Consider the following 15461-nt stretch of genomic DNA (forward strand, 5'->3'; position numbering starts at 1 on the left):
ACCGGATAATGTAATTTTAGTAGCCAAGCAACATCTAAGTCTTTATTTTTTAAATTACATGTTATACGTGCTCCTTGCAAAAAAAATAAAAATAATATAACATTGTATAAAGTAAAATCTATCCCAAATCTTAGTCCACATGACCTTAAGTGGGTTTACATATTTACCCAAATATTATTTTTTCATAATCAACATATCCCATAAATTTAGGAATTGTGTCATAATAAATAACCTATTTTCTTTATGGATTTAACTATTTGACTTTGTTTCTCTTTTACGTCTCTATTAGAAACCAGATGGGGCCGGCCCCGTGGCTTAGCGATTAAGTGCTTGCGCTCCGCTGTTGGTAGCCCGGGTTCGGATCCCGGGCGCGCACCGACGCACTGCTTCTCTGGCCATGCTGAGGCTGTGTCCCACATACAGCAACTAGAAGAATGTGCAACTATGACATACAACTATCTACTGGGGCTTTGGGGAAAAAAAAAAGGCGGAGGATTGGCAATAGATGTTAGCTCAGAGCCGGTCTTCCTCAGGAAAAAGAGGAGGATTGGCATGAATGTTAGCTCAGGGCTGATCTTCCTCACACACACACACAAAAATAATAAACATGCACAGCTGTCGGGTTTTCCTCAGGTCTGCCTGTGCCTTCTTTCTCCGAGGAGCTGGGTCTCACTGTCCAGTAGTTCACAATGTCATGTCCTGCGTTTAAAAAAAAAAAAAAAAAAAAAAAATAGAAACCAGATAAAAATCTATATCGATATTACTATTATTATTATATTATTTCTGAAATTGCCTGCAAATGTTGTAAAATATACAGCTTTTTCAGTTTTGAAATTTGCTTAAAAGCTTGCTTTTAGAGCATCTGTGACTATATGTATTACTTTTTTTGTTACCCTTCCTAAAGGGGTAACATTGATGTTAAGATAAACATACAACAGATGTTTCAAAATTTGAAAAGATAATTTGCGTAGCATGTGGATGTGCTACACAAAATAATGTCTTTTTTTTTTTTTGAGAAGTTTGGAAGGATTTTCTATATAAATCAAAGAGTTTGTGACACTACTGAGGAAATACTCCAGGTGAAATAAGATTATTGAGTAGTAGGAAAACTATAATAAAAACTGTCAGTACTGTCACCCAGTTCCCTATAAGATCTGTAAAGGATCAAAAGTATATTGAGCATCATGTAATAGCTGTCTAGAATGTGAGGGGAACCACAGTTGTGGTGAGCAACAATATGCTGGTTTGAAAAAAAAAATTACATATGGATTGTTGTAGTTATATTAAAAATGTAGGTTGGGCTATAAAATGTATTGTGAAGCTTGGGTGTTTGAAAATGGGTACATGCTAACTAAACGTGTAACTGATCTTTATTATGGATGAAGGAGACCATCTGTATATAAACTTACTCAAATGAAAATGGTATATAAAATATAGGTATTTTCTTGATTATAAACAGTTACCTAAGGAAAGACTACATTCATACGTAGATAGCATGTTCTGTCAGGGGAAAGTGCTACCTACCCCCGAGGGTAAGAAATACTTTGTTGCCATCTCACCAGGTGGCAGCATTTGCAAAGGGGAAGGGAGAAATATGCCTAACATGGGCATTGAACATACAGAAGTGCTAGGAGATGATGTGTGGAGCAGGAATGAAGGAGAGACTCTTTTACCACATGGATTCTCACATTACTTATTGCATCAGTTAGGTACTTACTCAATTACACATCCATAATAAAGATCAGTTACACTTTTAGTTAGGATATAGCCATTTTCAAAAGCACAAACTTCACAGTATATTGTGTAGTCCAACCTATCATCTTGAATTTGAGTAATTTTTAGGAAGAGAATATTTTTACCTCATACTCTTAGCATGGAGAAACAACTAGAAGCCTCAAGAAGAAAAGATTCTGTGTAAATAGCATTGGATCACTGATGAGATTGACATGTTGTGTTTTAGCGATTTGATTCTGAAGAAGTACAGTGACTAACTGAGGAATTTTCCATAAACATATAAGAGCGACTATATATCTGCCAGCTACCAGGATAGATGCTGAGTACCAAAGATGAATTATAATCTCTGCCCTGGATGAACCCATAGTCTTTTATCTTTTTTTTTATGGATTGCATTAGGCAATAGAGTTTCTTTTCTGCTCATTCCTTTCATTCATTCATTCATTCCATGTTATTGGGCAGCTAACATGTACATGGTGCAGTGGTACATGGTGCTGCTGTATGGACTACTGAGAAGAACCACATAAGCATCTAGAACTTGTTCTCATTGTTCAGCTCTAGAAGACTCATTTCCACATGGTAAAATCCTGCTGTTCTTCAGCTTCCAGCATAAGTATCTCTGTCTGAGAATGCTTCTCTGATTCTCCTGAGACGGAAATAATTTTTCCTTCATCTGAAATTCCATAAGGAGAAAATGAAAACTTACAGCATACAGCATATATTTATATTTGTCAGATATCCGCTGTGTTTAATGTATCTAAATAACCGTAAAACATACTATGAGTCCTTGCTGAGCCCCTCCACATTAGAGAAAGCAACATATAACTTTCAGAGCATTTTGAGGATTATAGAGAATGCCTGTTAAGTAACTGAAGAAGTACATACTATTTAGTGTAAGTATATAATCTTTAAAAATTCTCATAGCAAACCTCTGAAGTACAAATTATCACCTCCATTTTCATCTGAGAAAACTGATGCCCAGAGAGGTTAGGTCATTTGCCTAAAGTCTTAAAACCAGTAAAGTGAAGTCAAGAATTAACTATGGGCAATCAAGCACCAGAGCTTGTTCTTATAAACTCTATGCTATGCTTTCTGAGTTAATACACTTAAAGGCTTTGGATAAGCACATTTGAGCACTTAATTAACATTAGCATACTCATAAGTCTGGGTGGATACTCAGCATACCTGTATGCTATGTATTATCTGACTTGTTTATGCTGGCTGTATTTGTATAGCCAGATCTCACAAGGAACCCTATCCTAGGTACATGGCTTATCACTATCTCATTACTGCCAGACCAAAAAAGCTCTTTATCTTCCTCTTTGATCTAGCCATCTTCCTCAATCCGTTTAAGTACTCTCAATCCACACCATCTTTAAGGTGGATAAAGAATGGTTTTCTAAGAGAGTGTTGCCAAGAAGACCATCCCTCCAAGGCATTAAGCAGAGCTTTTATCTATGGTATTCTCTGGTTTTCCTGATTAAAGCATACCTCTGTTGTAGCTGTAAGTGACAGGGAGCACATATTTATATTAGAGGTTCTAGGGCCTAGATGTGTACTGGACAGGAAAACATTTAATAAGTACTTTTATTTGTTGTCATTAACTTTGGTGTAACCGTTTCTGTATTATTGATATATTAAAAAAAAACTTGTAAATGTGTAATATTTAATTACTTCTAATAGTTGCAATATAATAACTTTTTATTAGATTTCAACAGCTTAGTTTGTAAGTCATGATCTTGTACCTTTTCAATGAATTCATAACAGAGAAAAACTGCAAATGGGGGCACACTTCCTTCACTGTGGCAACTTACAGCGATCTCATTCTTCCCCATAATTCTCAGCATAATTATCATCAGTACCGTTCATTTGGCAAATAAACCTATTTTCCAACACTATTGTGGTAGTGTTATTTAAATCTTGTCTTATTATTTAGTATTTCTATTTCTAATATCTTAAAGTCCCAGTAGATTCTGAAAGCCTTAAGAACTGACCCGATTTCCTTTAGTTGTACTTGGTTCTCTTTTCATACTTAATTAGTTCTATCCTATGTATATATGCATAATATGTGTTTATTTTCTTCCAGTGAATCTTCATGCAATTATTAATGTACACTGGTTCCATAGCATTGCTCTTGTTCCGCCTCTGTACGACAAAAACTTATTTTCCAGTCTCATCTTCTGTTGTAAGAAAGAGAAAAATCTAAGAGCAGCATTTTTCAGATATTCATGATGATATTCTCTTTGTGTAGTAAAATAGGACAATACGTTTGTTTAAAACTTTTCAGAAAGAGATATGTACTAAGTTTTTATGGAAATATTTTACTTGCTTGTAGCACAAGATGTACGTGAGTTTGTGGCTTTCATATGCTGTTGAGGTTTTTGTAGCATACTTAATTTTTAAAAGATAAGAATATGCTAATAAAAGTATCTTTCTAATAGAAATGGCTACACCAAAGTTGTTTATAATAGTAATAAAATTAGCTTCCTAATTTTATGAAGTAGTGCCTCAACAACTACAAAGATTGTGTAAGGCTTTGAAATTGTGTGATACCGTAAAACCCTAACATTTTCATCTTGTCTTAAGAAGCCTCTTGAGGAGACAGTCAAGACTACCTTTTCCTTTTTTTTCTCAAGCTAAAATTGGACTCCAGGAGAGATGATACTGTAGCCTTTTTCTAGCTCTGACTTCTTAACTGCTTTTTTTGTTAGTCTTTAAATTACTCTGGCAAGGAGGCACTAATGTTGCCAAGAGATGAGGTCAATAGAACATCACCTTTTAAAATTCTAAACTGTCTTCATATGTGAATGGGATAGTCCTGGGTATAAAATGGTGAATGTATTCTAGTAGTTTCCTTAGCTGCCTTAGCCACTGGTCTCATTATACTGCTGGGAGATTTCTGGAGCCTCAGTACTCTCATCTGTGCAGTGGAGATAAAAGCAGTCTTATTAATTTTTAAGAATCAGTTATATATGAAGATCAGAAATGAGTATTAAATTTAAGTCCCTTCATTTAATTCAAAATATGCAAAAAGTGTAACATATGCATTTTGTCTATTGGTGTCTGAGAAACCCGATAATTCTCTGGCAGAAACTACAGAAAGATTGTGGAAAAGTTTTTAACTATTTTATTCCAAGACTTGTGATCATGGTCATCCAACAAAATATTTTGAGTATCAGTTGTGTGAATTGTGTGCTGTTCGAAATTTTGTTCCTCTTGAATTGTCTTGAAGCAGTGATATGCAAATGGAAATTTCTAGTAAATAAATAGGTCTATTTAAAAATTATGTTTTTGTATTAACCTATAAATTCAAATAAATATTAAAGCCTTCAAACATGAACATCACTGGTGTGGTTACCAATGGTGCACAGCATTAAAAATTCAGTTACTTTTAATGATGTTGCCATAGTTTTCCAGCCCAGCAGAATGTAGAAGCTGGGCCAAGAAGCATTTAGGAATACTCAAAGTTAGTTCCAAATACCCCTGAGCTAGTAAGAACCTGTGGTGTAATCAGAGAAGGAGAGGCAGAAAGTATATAAGAAAGGCTGTTAATGGAATATTGAGAGAAGCGGAGAGCATTATTGGAAGCTGAGAATGGCTCTTGACTGTTTAATGTATCAGAACATGTAATTAGTGCCATCATGTTTAAGAGACACCAACCATCTTTCTTGGGGTCCTTTTATTATGACAGGATCTGGGTACAAGGGATGCAAGCTGTAGAACTCAAGACACATGTATGACACTTCTAACCTCCAATTCTTGATTCACACTCTTTCCATTCAACCTGATACTCCGTTCTGCCCAGTTTCGGTAGAAATATTGCTCAGTTGGGGACGGATATTAGACTACATATTTGCCTACTTTGGTGATTATAGGGCAGGGAAATTAGATGCTGTACCCATCTGCTACATCTCAGTTAGACGCCCCAAATAAAGGTACTAAATATCAAAGATCTGAGGAGGAAATACAGTATCAGTATTAGGAAAATATTTTAATTTTTTAATATAAATACTAACTTGCCTAGTCTGATTATGTATGGACTAATATAGATTATACATAGCCTGATGAAACAGTGCTGACTTGATTGAACCAAAGTCTAGCAAAACACCAAAGACAATAAATACAATATGAGGCTTTACAGCTTTCAAATAGATTTGTGTGATTTTTTTTTTTTTACTGAGAAAGAAATTGTTATTTAAAGTCATGGATTAGGGCCGGCCCCGTGGCTTAGCGGTTAAGTGCATGCTCTCCGGTACTGGCAGCCCGGGTTCGGATCCCAGGCGCGCACCAACGCACCGCTTCTCCGGCCATGCTGAGGCCGCGTCCCACATATAGCAGCTAGAAGGATGTGCAACTATGACATACAACTATCTACTGGGGCTTTGGGGGAAAAAAAAAAAGGAAGAGGATTGGCAATAGATGTTAGCCCAGGGCCGTCTTCCTCAGCAAAAAGAGGAGGATTAACATGGATGTTAGCTCAGGGCTGATCTTCCTCACAAAAAAAAAAAGAAAAAGAAAAAGAAAAAAAAAAATATTAAAGTCATGGATTAGAACATTCAACAAACATGGGTTACAATTCTGACTGTTGTGGATGCTTAACAATAAAAGAAGCAGGTGGCTGTTCTCAGATGTGTGAAGAATGAAATGTTGCTCATGTCGTTAGTCACTATAATATTTTTTGGTGTCACACTACAGAGTAAAACTGTCCAGCCTCGAGGATATTTGGGGCAAGGAATCGTGGCTCTCTTTCCCTAGAGAAAGATCTGGATAAATATATCTTTAACAGTTTTTGTCCCTTAGGTAGCAGTACTAGTTTTCATACATTTTTTACGGTCATGTTGAATCATGAAGGATTAACATTATTAAGGATTCTATATTTTGCTTTTAATGAAATCCATTGTTATGTTGTCTATTAAATATGGAAATGAAAAAAGTTTATCACTAGTAAAAAATCTAAGATATTTTATTGCTTTAAAAAATAATCTAATATACTCCTCTTAGTAAAAGTGTAATTATTTGGGGATGAAAAATATTACATAATTGTTTATCTGAATTAACTTTCCCTTTTAGAATGCATTTAAAAATAAACTGTCTAATAACAGAGTAACTTTGAAACATAAAAGGGGAATTAAATGACTGAAGATAAAAACAAGTGTAATTTAAATGTTACTTCTAAGGAAAAATTTATGTAGAACTGTGGTTTACAATAATTGTTGACATATTCCCTTAAGTACTGTGTCTGTGATTTTTCACGGTATCAATCATTTAAAGCAATTTAGGTAATAACATTCTGACATGCATTTCTGCTATTTTATTTACACCATTTGCCTACATCATTGTAATGCAGTACCTTTCTGATTTGGTACAGTAAATGCACTCTGTAATATCTATTATGGCATGGTCAAAGGATAATTTATTGTCAAATAGAAAAATAGGTCAACACTAATGTCACTTGATGATCAACCCCCCCCCCCAGGTTTAATAAAACATCTCACCAGTATGCATTCCAGTGCAGTGGTTGATATTTTATTAGGACTACCTGGCTATAGCAGTAGTGTAATTACTGAGCTGTCAGAGTGATAAGTGGGATTAATGGCAGCCTGATGCACTTTAGTCTGCAGAGCGCTTAGAGAATTGCAAGATGGTATTATTATCAGAGTCTGCCCATTCTGGCATATTCATGGCACCAAAGAAAAAAAGAATGCTACAATTCAGGTTTGCGTTGCCCTGCCTCATTAACATCTGACATTTCCAACAGCTGTTATTTGTGAACTAGCTCAATAATAAAAGGAGAATTATTTGGTAAAGAGGCTTAATAACCACAACTAAAAATCCTTACATTGTCAGTGCTGTTAAGTGAATCTGTTTATGTTGAATTTAAGATTTCTCTAGAAGAACCGAAAAACACACTGTGCATTAATTTGGCTCATTCATACCTGCTGACATTATAACTTTATTTTTTAATTGCCTTATTATTCAAGTTGGGTGTTAGAAAAAAGATAAGCAGAAAACTTGTGACTTCATTATGGATAGCCAGAATCTATATGTTTGATATAAGTATTTATACATATCTATATATATATAAAAAACAAATATATGTCTTGCTTTATTCCAATGGAATGGCAGATATTGTCAAAACTGTTTTTTTTTTTTTTTAAAGATTTTATTTATTCATTTTTTTCCCCCCAAAGCCCCAGTAAATAGTTGTATGTCATAGGTTCACATCCTTCTAGTTGCTGTACATGGGACTCGGCCTCGCGTTGGACGGAGAAGTGGTGCCTCGGGGCGCGCCCGGGATCCGAACCCGGGCCGCCAGCATCAGAGCGCGCGCACTTAACCGCTAAGCCACGGAGCCGGCCCTGTCAAAACTGTTGAAATAACTTTTTTATAAATTAGAAGATATTTAAAAGATGGCCTATTATTTGCTAAATTTTTAGTTATTTTATCACATAATAGGAAATCCTTTCAAACCATTATCAATGCTCAACATATCCATGTGAGGATAACACACCTAAGTATCACCTCATTTCAACGTCAAGGTCCAAATAGACCGTGTATTATGCTCCTTTTGCATTGTTATGCAATGTGTGCTGCTGATCTTAGCTTCAAGAAATTCTTTTTAAACTCAGTGACAGTGTTTTAGGGAAAAAAAATCATAAGTATGAAAAGATAGGAATTCAACTAAATGATAGATGTGAATCTAACAATGGCATTTAGAGAAATGATAGGGGAGAGGTTTAATGACTACATTTCAGAGAGGACAATTGATTATGAAAAGCCTTCGGTACTCATTGTGTAAAATTTAATTTAGAGAGAAGGCTAAGGGCACAAACCAGAGAAAAGAGATCAGATTTAAAAACAAGATATTAATTAGGTACTGAGGAATTGGTTCAGACAATGAAGAGGACTCTCCTACCCACAAAAGAATGACAAGGAGACTGGTATTGTTTTCTGGAAGGAAATGAAGGTCTTTACACATGGAAGTGGATAGAAAATGAGCTAGCTATTCACCTTTGTCACTGAGCAATGTAGGATTCATTCTCAGTGAAATTCTTGGAGAATTATGGTCTTCTGACAAATGTGACAGTGGTATATCTTAAGTTTTAGATCTCTAGCCTAATTTTTCTCTATGCCCACTCTCACTTTATGTCAGACCAAATTCCATTAGTTCACCTACCCTATCGTATTCTTTTCTCTCCAGGCCTTGGCACAAACTATTTCTATTCTTGGGCCATTTTCTTGAGTGACCTTGTGCTCCACGTCCCACCCTCCTTAGCTTCCCTAATGCCCACTCATTCTTCCAGCTTCCCTTTAAGTATTATTCCTCTCCAAGATCTTTTCCTGACTCTCTCCCTTCAGGACTACTGTTCCTCTTGTATGCTCTCTTAGCATGCTGTTTTCACCCAAATTCACATTGACCACATTAACTGCTACAGTTGCCTGTAGTATGTCTATACTTTCTCCAAACTACAAGGTCCGTGAGAGCAGGACTATGGTGGTCTTGTTCACTGCTTTTATAATCTCGTATCCCAGGTTCTGTCATGGAGCAGGGGCTCATTAAATATTTATTAAATGAATGAATAAATGAACAAATAAATATACAAGTTAATGTACATTCTAGCCAGTGGTTTTAGTCCTGAAGTAGTAATTATAGAATTGTGATTTTCCCTGTGTGGATTGAACCATGTATATCAGAATCACCTTAATGGGTTTTTTTCCAAAATGCAGACTCCCAGGTCCATAACTCAGACTTGTGAGTGGCTCCTCTGTGGAAACCAAGATGATTATCAAGCTTCCTAGGTGGTTCTTAGGCACATTGAAGTTTGAGCGTGTCTCTGGTCAGTTCCCTCGGAAGCAGATTCTGAGACAGATTAGTAGGCAGGAAGTGTATTTGAAGACCATCATCTGTAGGAGAGTGAAGGAATCAGGACTGGGTAGACATAGCCGCAGTAAGGCTACAGTGGATCCCTGCAGACTTGTTCCCCAAAGTGGGGCAAGGGGACTGGGCCTCTAACCCGCTCAATGACCTGTGATTGGATGTGGGCTGCCACTGGAAAGGGAGCATGACCTTGCTTCAGCTTGTTCTCTTCAGCTGAGGGCACAGCAGCTGGGGGCGTAAATGCTTCAGTCTGGAAGGGGGTGGATCTGGGCTGTGCACTGAAGCATCTACTACAAAACCCAGTCGCCATGTGGATAGTGTGTAGGTTAAAAGACATCAGAAAGTTGGAGGGAGCGAGGGATGATGGGAGGGAAAGAAGGAGGCAGGGAGGGAAGGTGAGAGGAAAGGCAGGAGGGAAAGTGGGAGGGTAAGGGAGGAAGAAAGGAGTTACAAGTCAAAGGAGAGACTTTACCGTTGCATTTGTATAATAATTGTGGTCTACAAGGCATAAAAAACTCTTATAAAAGTCTGCGTTCTCGGGGCGGGCCGGTGGCGCAAGCTGTTGGGTGCGCGCCCTCCGCTGCGGCGGCCCGGGGTTCGCTGGTTCGGATCCCGGGCGTGCACAGACGCACTGCTTGGCAAGCCATGCTGTGGCGGCGTCCCATATAAAGTGGAGGAAGATGGGCACAGATGTTAGCCCAGGGCCGTCTTCCTCAGCAAAAAAGGAGGATTGGCGGATGTTAGCACAGGGCTGATCTCCTCACAAAAAAAAAAAAAAAAGTCTGCGTTCTCTAAGCATGGTCAGTGTAGCGAGGGATGAAAACAAGATTGATTTAGTAAATGAGTAAATGATGTATCTTTAATAAGTATGATCCTCAACCTCTAGGAGGAACACCAAGAGGAAGGGCAGTTATTAGCCTGAGTGGTGCTATTTTGTACATCTCAGAAGTTGTGCAAAAAGTGAAACACAGGTACTCTATGTTTACTTTATTGCTTAAAAAAAGATTTTGTACCTGAAAATAGTACAATTCTATTTGTTCTTACTTAAACTCTGAATGGGTATAGAGTATGGGTATAATAGAGAATGTATAGAATATTATATCAATTCCTTTGTAGTTTCTTTAATCCAGTTATTTTATTCCCTAGATGCCTGAAATGTGCCGATGCCCCATGTCAGAAAAGCTGTCCAACGAATCTAGATATCAAATCATTCATCACAAGTATTGCAAACAAGGTAAATTCAGATTTAGCTCTGCAGATGAAAATTAATAATAGCTTTTGATTTTGATCTCTATTATGACCTGTGATTAAAGCACAAAGCTTGTCTTAGTAAACTGGGTTAAAGTATTAAAAATATTATTTCTATAGGCATGTGAAAATGTGGCACGTTTTATTAATTAGTCTCTTCCAAGTTGTGCTATGATTATTGTGAAAGTGTATATTCATTGTTTATTGTCTTAAAAATTAGTTTATGTTGAAATTAATGATTTTTTAATCAAAGGCATTCACTGAATTGATTGATTCTAGCTTAAGCTTGCTAAATGCTTACAGATAGGAACTGTCATTGATTATCAAAAGATATTTCAAATTAGTGAAACATGTTTGTTTTAAAATGTGCTTTGGTATTAAGTCTGGCACAATGAGACACATTGAGGGAATGGACTTTTCCCTTGTACTAAAATTCAGTTAATTTGTTTAAGATTTGGAATAATTCATTGAAACTGATAGAGTTGTAACCAAAAAACCCCCTAAAAATTGAAAAATAGAAAACAGGCTTTTATGAGCAGGAGCAGAACAAAAGGAATTTTGATCTTTAAGTTTTTTTTTTTTAATCAATGTATGGCTAAGCACAGTTTTCATTCACTAAGTGAATGGTTGATTGATTGAATGATTAATTAATAGAATCTTTTGTTTGCAAAAGGAGCATTGTGAACTCTTAGCCCAGCGTTTTGTCCTTTAGCAAATGAGCAAAAGCTGAAGGAAGTCTCCCTGTCAGGATGTAGAGAATCTTTTTCACAAGGTTTAACACTGATGTTCTAAAATGCTGCAAAAATGCAGGAAGTGCTCTTTCAACAACTAGGTACCTTTTTATATATAATGATCATTTCTCAATGTCAATTATTAAAAGACATTTTAGGAGAAAAAGAATCAATTTATATAGCCTTGGGATTTAAAAAGAACTAAAGGTTATTACTTAGGTATAGAGCATGGTATTAATCTACCTGGTGAGATTTATTAGGTTTTGAAGTCTAGGTTGAATTTTTAGATTGACCATTTATTGTGGACCCAGAGAAAATTACTTATCTATTTACTTTCATTTATGAAGGAAAGAGAGCATCTGTCTTACAAGGTTGTGGTATAAACTGAATAATACTTGTATGTGAAAATCTCTAACATAGTAATTATTCAACAAGTATTTTGTTGATGTAGAATTATTAATTTCCCTATTCATTCAATACAGTAAATACTATACAAGTGATTACTATTTTTGTAGCTGCTGTTATTTATTGAAAACCTACTATCTACCCAACACAGTGGCAGGTGTTGGGCAAGATAGAGTTCCTGCTATGACCCTGCCTTTTAGAAGTTCATAATCTATGAGCAAAAACATAGATTTTTATTTAAAAAAAAATAAAAATAACTAACCGTAATTCAATGTGGTTAGTGCTGCAATCCATTCAACCCAGGAAGAGTATTTGGCATATGAAAAAGCAGGTATGTGGGTGTGTGCATGGCAGGTTGGGGGACGTGTAATGAATTCAATGTGGCTAGAATAGAGACTAGATTATATGACAATGGGTGATGGGAAAGAGACAAGGCAATTAGATTGGGATTAGGTTGTAAAAATATTTTAATTCTATGCTTAGTATTTGAGACTTAATCCTATAGGTAGTAGGAAATCATCAATGCTTTATATTTGTTTTGTAATTAAGAAGATGAATTCTGGAAAGGATCTCATTTATTAACTTTGTAGTATCCCAAACATCTATCATCACAGGACCTTTGTCTTGTATGTGAAAATAAATAATTTATGTGAAACATATATTTGAAATCTTATTTGTTTAATAGTGACCTCATGTGAAAAGGAGTGAAGCAAAATGTCCAAAGTTTGAAGTCTAAGATGTTTTGGCTAAAATTATATCCAAGGGAGCCCTCCTGACTTCAAGCATGAGGAGATAATAGAATTATGTTGGACCATCTTGGAAGATCCATGCTAGCTAAAATTTCCCTAGGTATTCCAGAATTCAGTAGTCACTTTGTGATTCCAATTAGTGCATACTCCTTTCATTCAAGGTCTATGCAAATTTATAGAAAAAAGAGACAAAAAGGGAATAATGGTATTCTTTGAAAAGTTTATAAAATGTCTAAGCAAGGCGTGAATCATCTTTATTTTGGGAAAACTTCTTTCTGCTTCATTAATTTGCCCATATTCTTTACTACCTAATGAAGCATTGCGCTTAGGTATTTATTTAAACAGATTTCCATGTGAAGAGAAGGTTTTGGAGATATTTAATTGAAAATGTAATCTTTGGCCAGGCATTTAAGGAACTCTATTGTAAGTAGTGTTTTGTTGAAGAATCCCTGTAGCAATCATAAAAGGTCAGAGATTCTTGTTCTTTAAAGCCTGCAGCTGTTTAGATATTTACCAGCTGTGTACAATGTAGGCTGTCCCACATTGCTCTGCCAGTGAACCTCAACTCAGGAGGGGGGTTCTTTCCAGGTTCAGAGGGTAATTGAATCGCCAGACTCAATGAGCCTTGCGCCTCTTTGAGAAAAGGATGTCACTTGTGTTGTATTGTGTTAGGTTTCTGTGATTCAGTGGAGTTTAGGCCAATACTTCCATTCTTTATTTTCTTACAAACTGGATTACAGTTCTAGCTTCCAAAGGTACACTCAATTCTATTGTGTCTCCTCAGTCAGTTTTTCTCTGTTTCGTTCGTGCAGGCTGTTGTTTGCAATTGTATCTCTCAATTGGAAGTACACGTTTCAGATTTATCAAACTGTGAATACCAGGTTATATTTCTTGGTAGCTTTCCTTTGAAAAAAACGGTACTTTATATAAGAATGCATGAGGTCAATCTATAAATGTAGTGAAAAAAATGACTTTTTAAAAATGTTACTTCATTTCATGATGCTTTATTTTAAACAGCAGAGATATTTTCTCTTTTCAAAATTTTACATTAAATTGTAAAGCACTGATTTTTCCACTAATTTGCATTTTTTATAGAATCTGTGTGCTCAGATTTCTGTGGCTTTTATATCTAGGTAAATAAATTTAATAATACACATTAAAGAAAAGCTGACTAAATGACTCAATGTAAAATAAAAGTCTCTTCTTTATCATAGATCCCTATTGAGAGTAACTAGAAGTCAGAAGAGCAACAAAATTTAACCAGGAGAATTTATTGATAAATACTATTGACAACAATATTTTTATTTAAAAAAAAGTTGTCTTGATATATGTATATGTTTGTGTGTCCATGTGTGTGCACACACATTATATATATACGTGCATACAAATGATACAAATGTTACAAAGCAGAAGTGCAATCAATAGATGTAGTCCATTCTCCTTTTGGGTTTGCTTTTCAATTTCAATGGCTAAGTGGTTTCTACCCTTAGCAAATGTTGATCATTTCCAGAATAACATTCTAAAAGCATAGCTCTAATTATATTATTCCTTTGTTCAAAAAAATTCAATGGCTCTACAGTGCCTAGAAACTAATGTTTAAATACATAAGCTATTCTGTAAGTCTGTTGGGCTTTCTTCCACTATTATGATAGAGAAGTAAATTGATGAAAAAGATATTAAGAAGTCCACAATTTATTAGCCAGTAATTTTTAAAAATGTGAATATTGTAGATATATAAAACAAAAAAGCGATGATAAAATTTCAGGTTTCCTTTGGTACACAAGGCTAGTTCCCTCACTTATATTGCTAGATGATAACTGTGAGCATCTCTATCCATTCCAAGAGGACTGACAGAAATTTACTTATCTGCCATAAGATGGGGCTCAAGAGAACACAGCTTTTGAATCTATCTCTGTTATGCTCCTAGAGAGCAAACAAACCATTATCCTGCGGAGTTGAATATGCCATTTGGTTTAAAAAAAAAAAAGTCTGAACTCATGTGTCAATTTCTTTTAAAGTTGAGATGGCAATTTTTGAGTAATGTGAAAAAAATATTTTTTCTATGACTGAGTGTATTCAAAATTTTACAACTGCTGTATATTATGGGTCTCTGCCATTTGGGGTGTTAATCTGAGTGGGTTTTGTGGCATAGAGTAAGTACTTCTAATTAGCTCCTTCTTATCTCATAAGATAATATATATTAATTCTATCTTTTTAAAACTTGATGAGATAGTATTGTTAATGCTTTGTTAGTCAATGTTGGATTAACTTTATTCACATTTTTGCCAAATTTTTTAATTCTTTTTCTCATCTTTTTTTTTTTTTCCACATTGGCATTTCCAAGGGAAAGGAGTTTACTTTTGCTTGGAATAAATACTTTAAATTTTTATTCAGTACGGGTATGTTGTTGGCAGACTCTCTTTGTTTTTGTTTCTGAAACTGTTTTTACATTTCTTCACTTTTGAAAACTACTTTCGCTATATATAGAATTCAGGATTGGCAGTTATTTTTTTTTCACCTCATGGAAGATATCATTTCAGTGTCTTTCGTCATGCATTGATGCTATTGGAAAGTCAACAGAAGCCTAATTATTGCTCATTTGAGGGTAATATGTTTTTGAAGGGGACTATTTTAAATATCTTTTTATCTTTGGTGTTCAATAATTTTACAATGATTTATCTAACTCTGGATTTCTTCTTGTTTATCCTGCTTGGT

The 15461-nt window shown here is 35.5% G+C and overlaps 1 protein-coding gene across 3 annotated transcripts in view; it reads left to right on the plus strand.

Annotated features, from left to right (window-relative positions):
• Positions 1–15461, plus strand: part of DPYD (dihydropyrimidine dehydrogenase) — a 777563-nt gene that overhangs the window by 179466 nt on the left and 582636 nt on the right. For all 3 annotated transcript variants that reach the window (XM_004420800.3, XM_087446926.1, XM_087446934.1), the window contains one exon: positions 10760–10847. In XM_004420800.3, coding sequence (XP_004420857.1) covers positions 10760–10847 — 88 coding nt within the window. The remainder of the gene's footprint in view (positions 1–10759; positions 10848–15461) is intronic.

The sequence above is a fragment of the Ceratotherium simum genome, chromosome 2 (assembly GCF_057802395.1).
Source record: "Ceratotherium simum simum isolate JZ-2026a chromosome 2, ASM5780239v1, whole genome shotgun sequence".
In the NCBI taxonomy this organism is placed as follows: domain Eukaryota; kingdom Metazoa; phylum Chordata; class Mammalia; order Perissodactyla; family Rhinocerotidae; genus Ceratotherium; species Ceratotherium simum.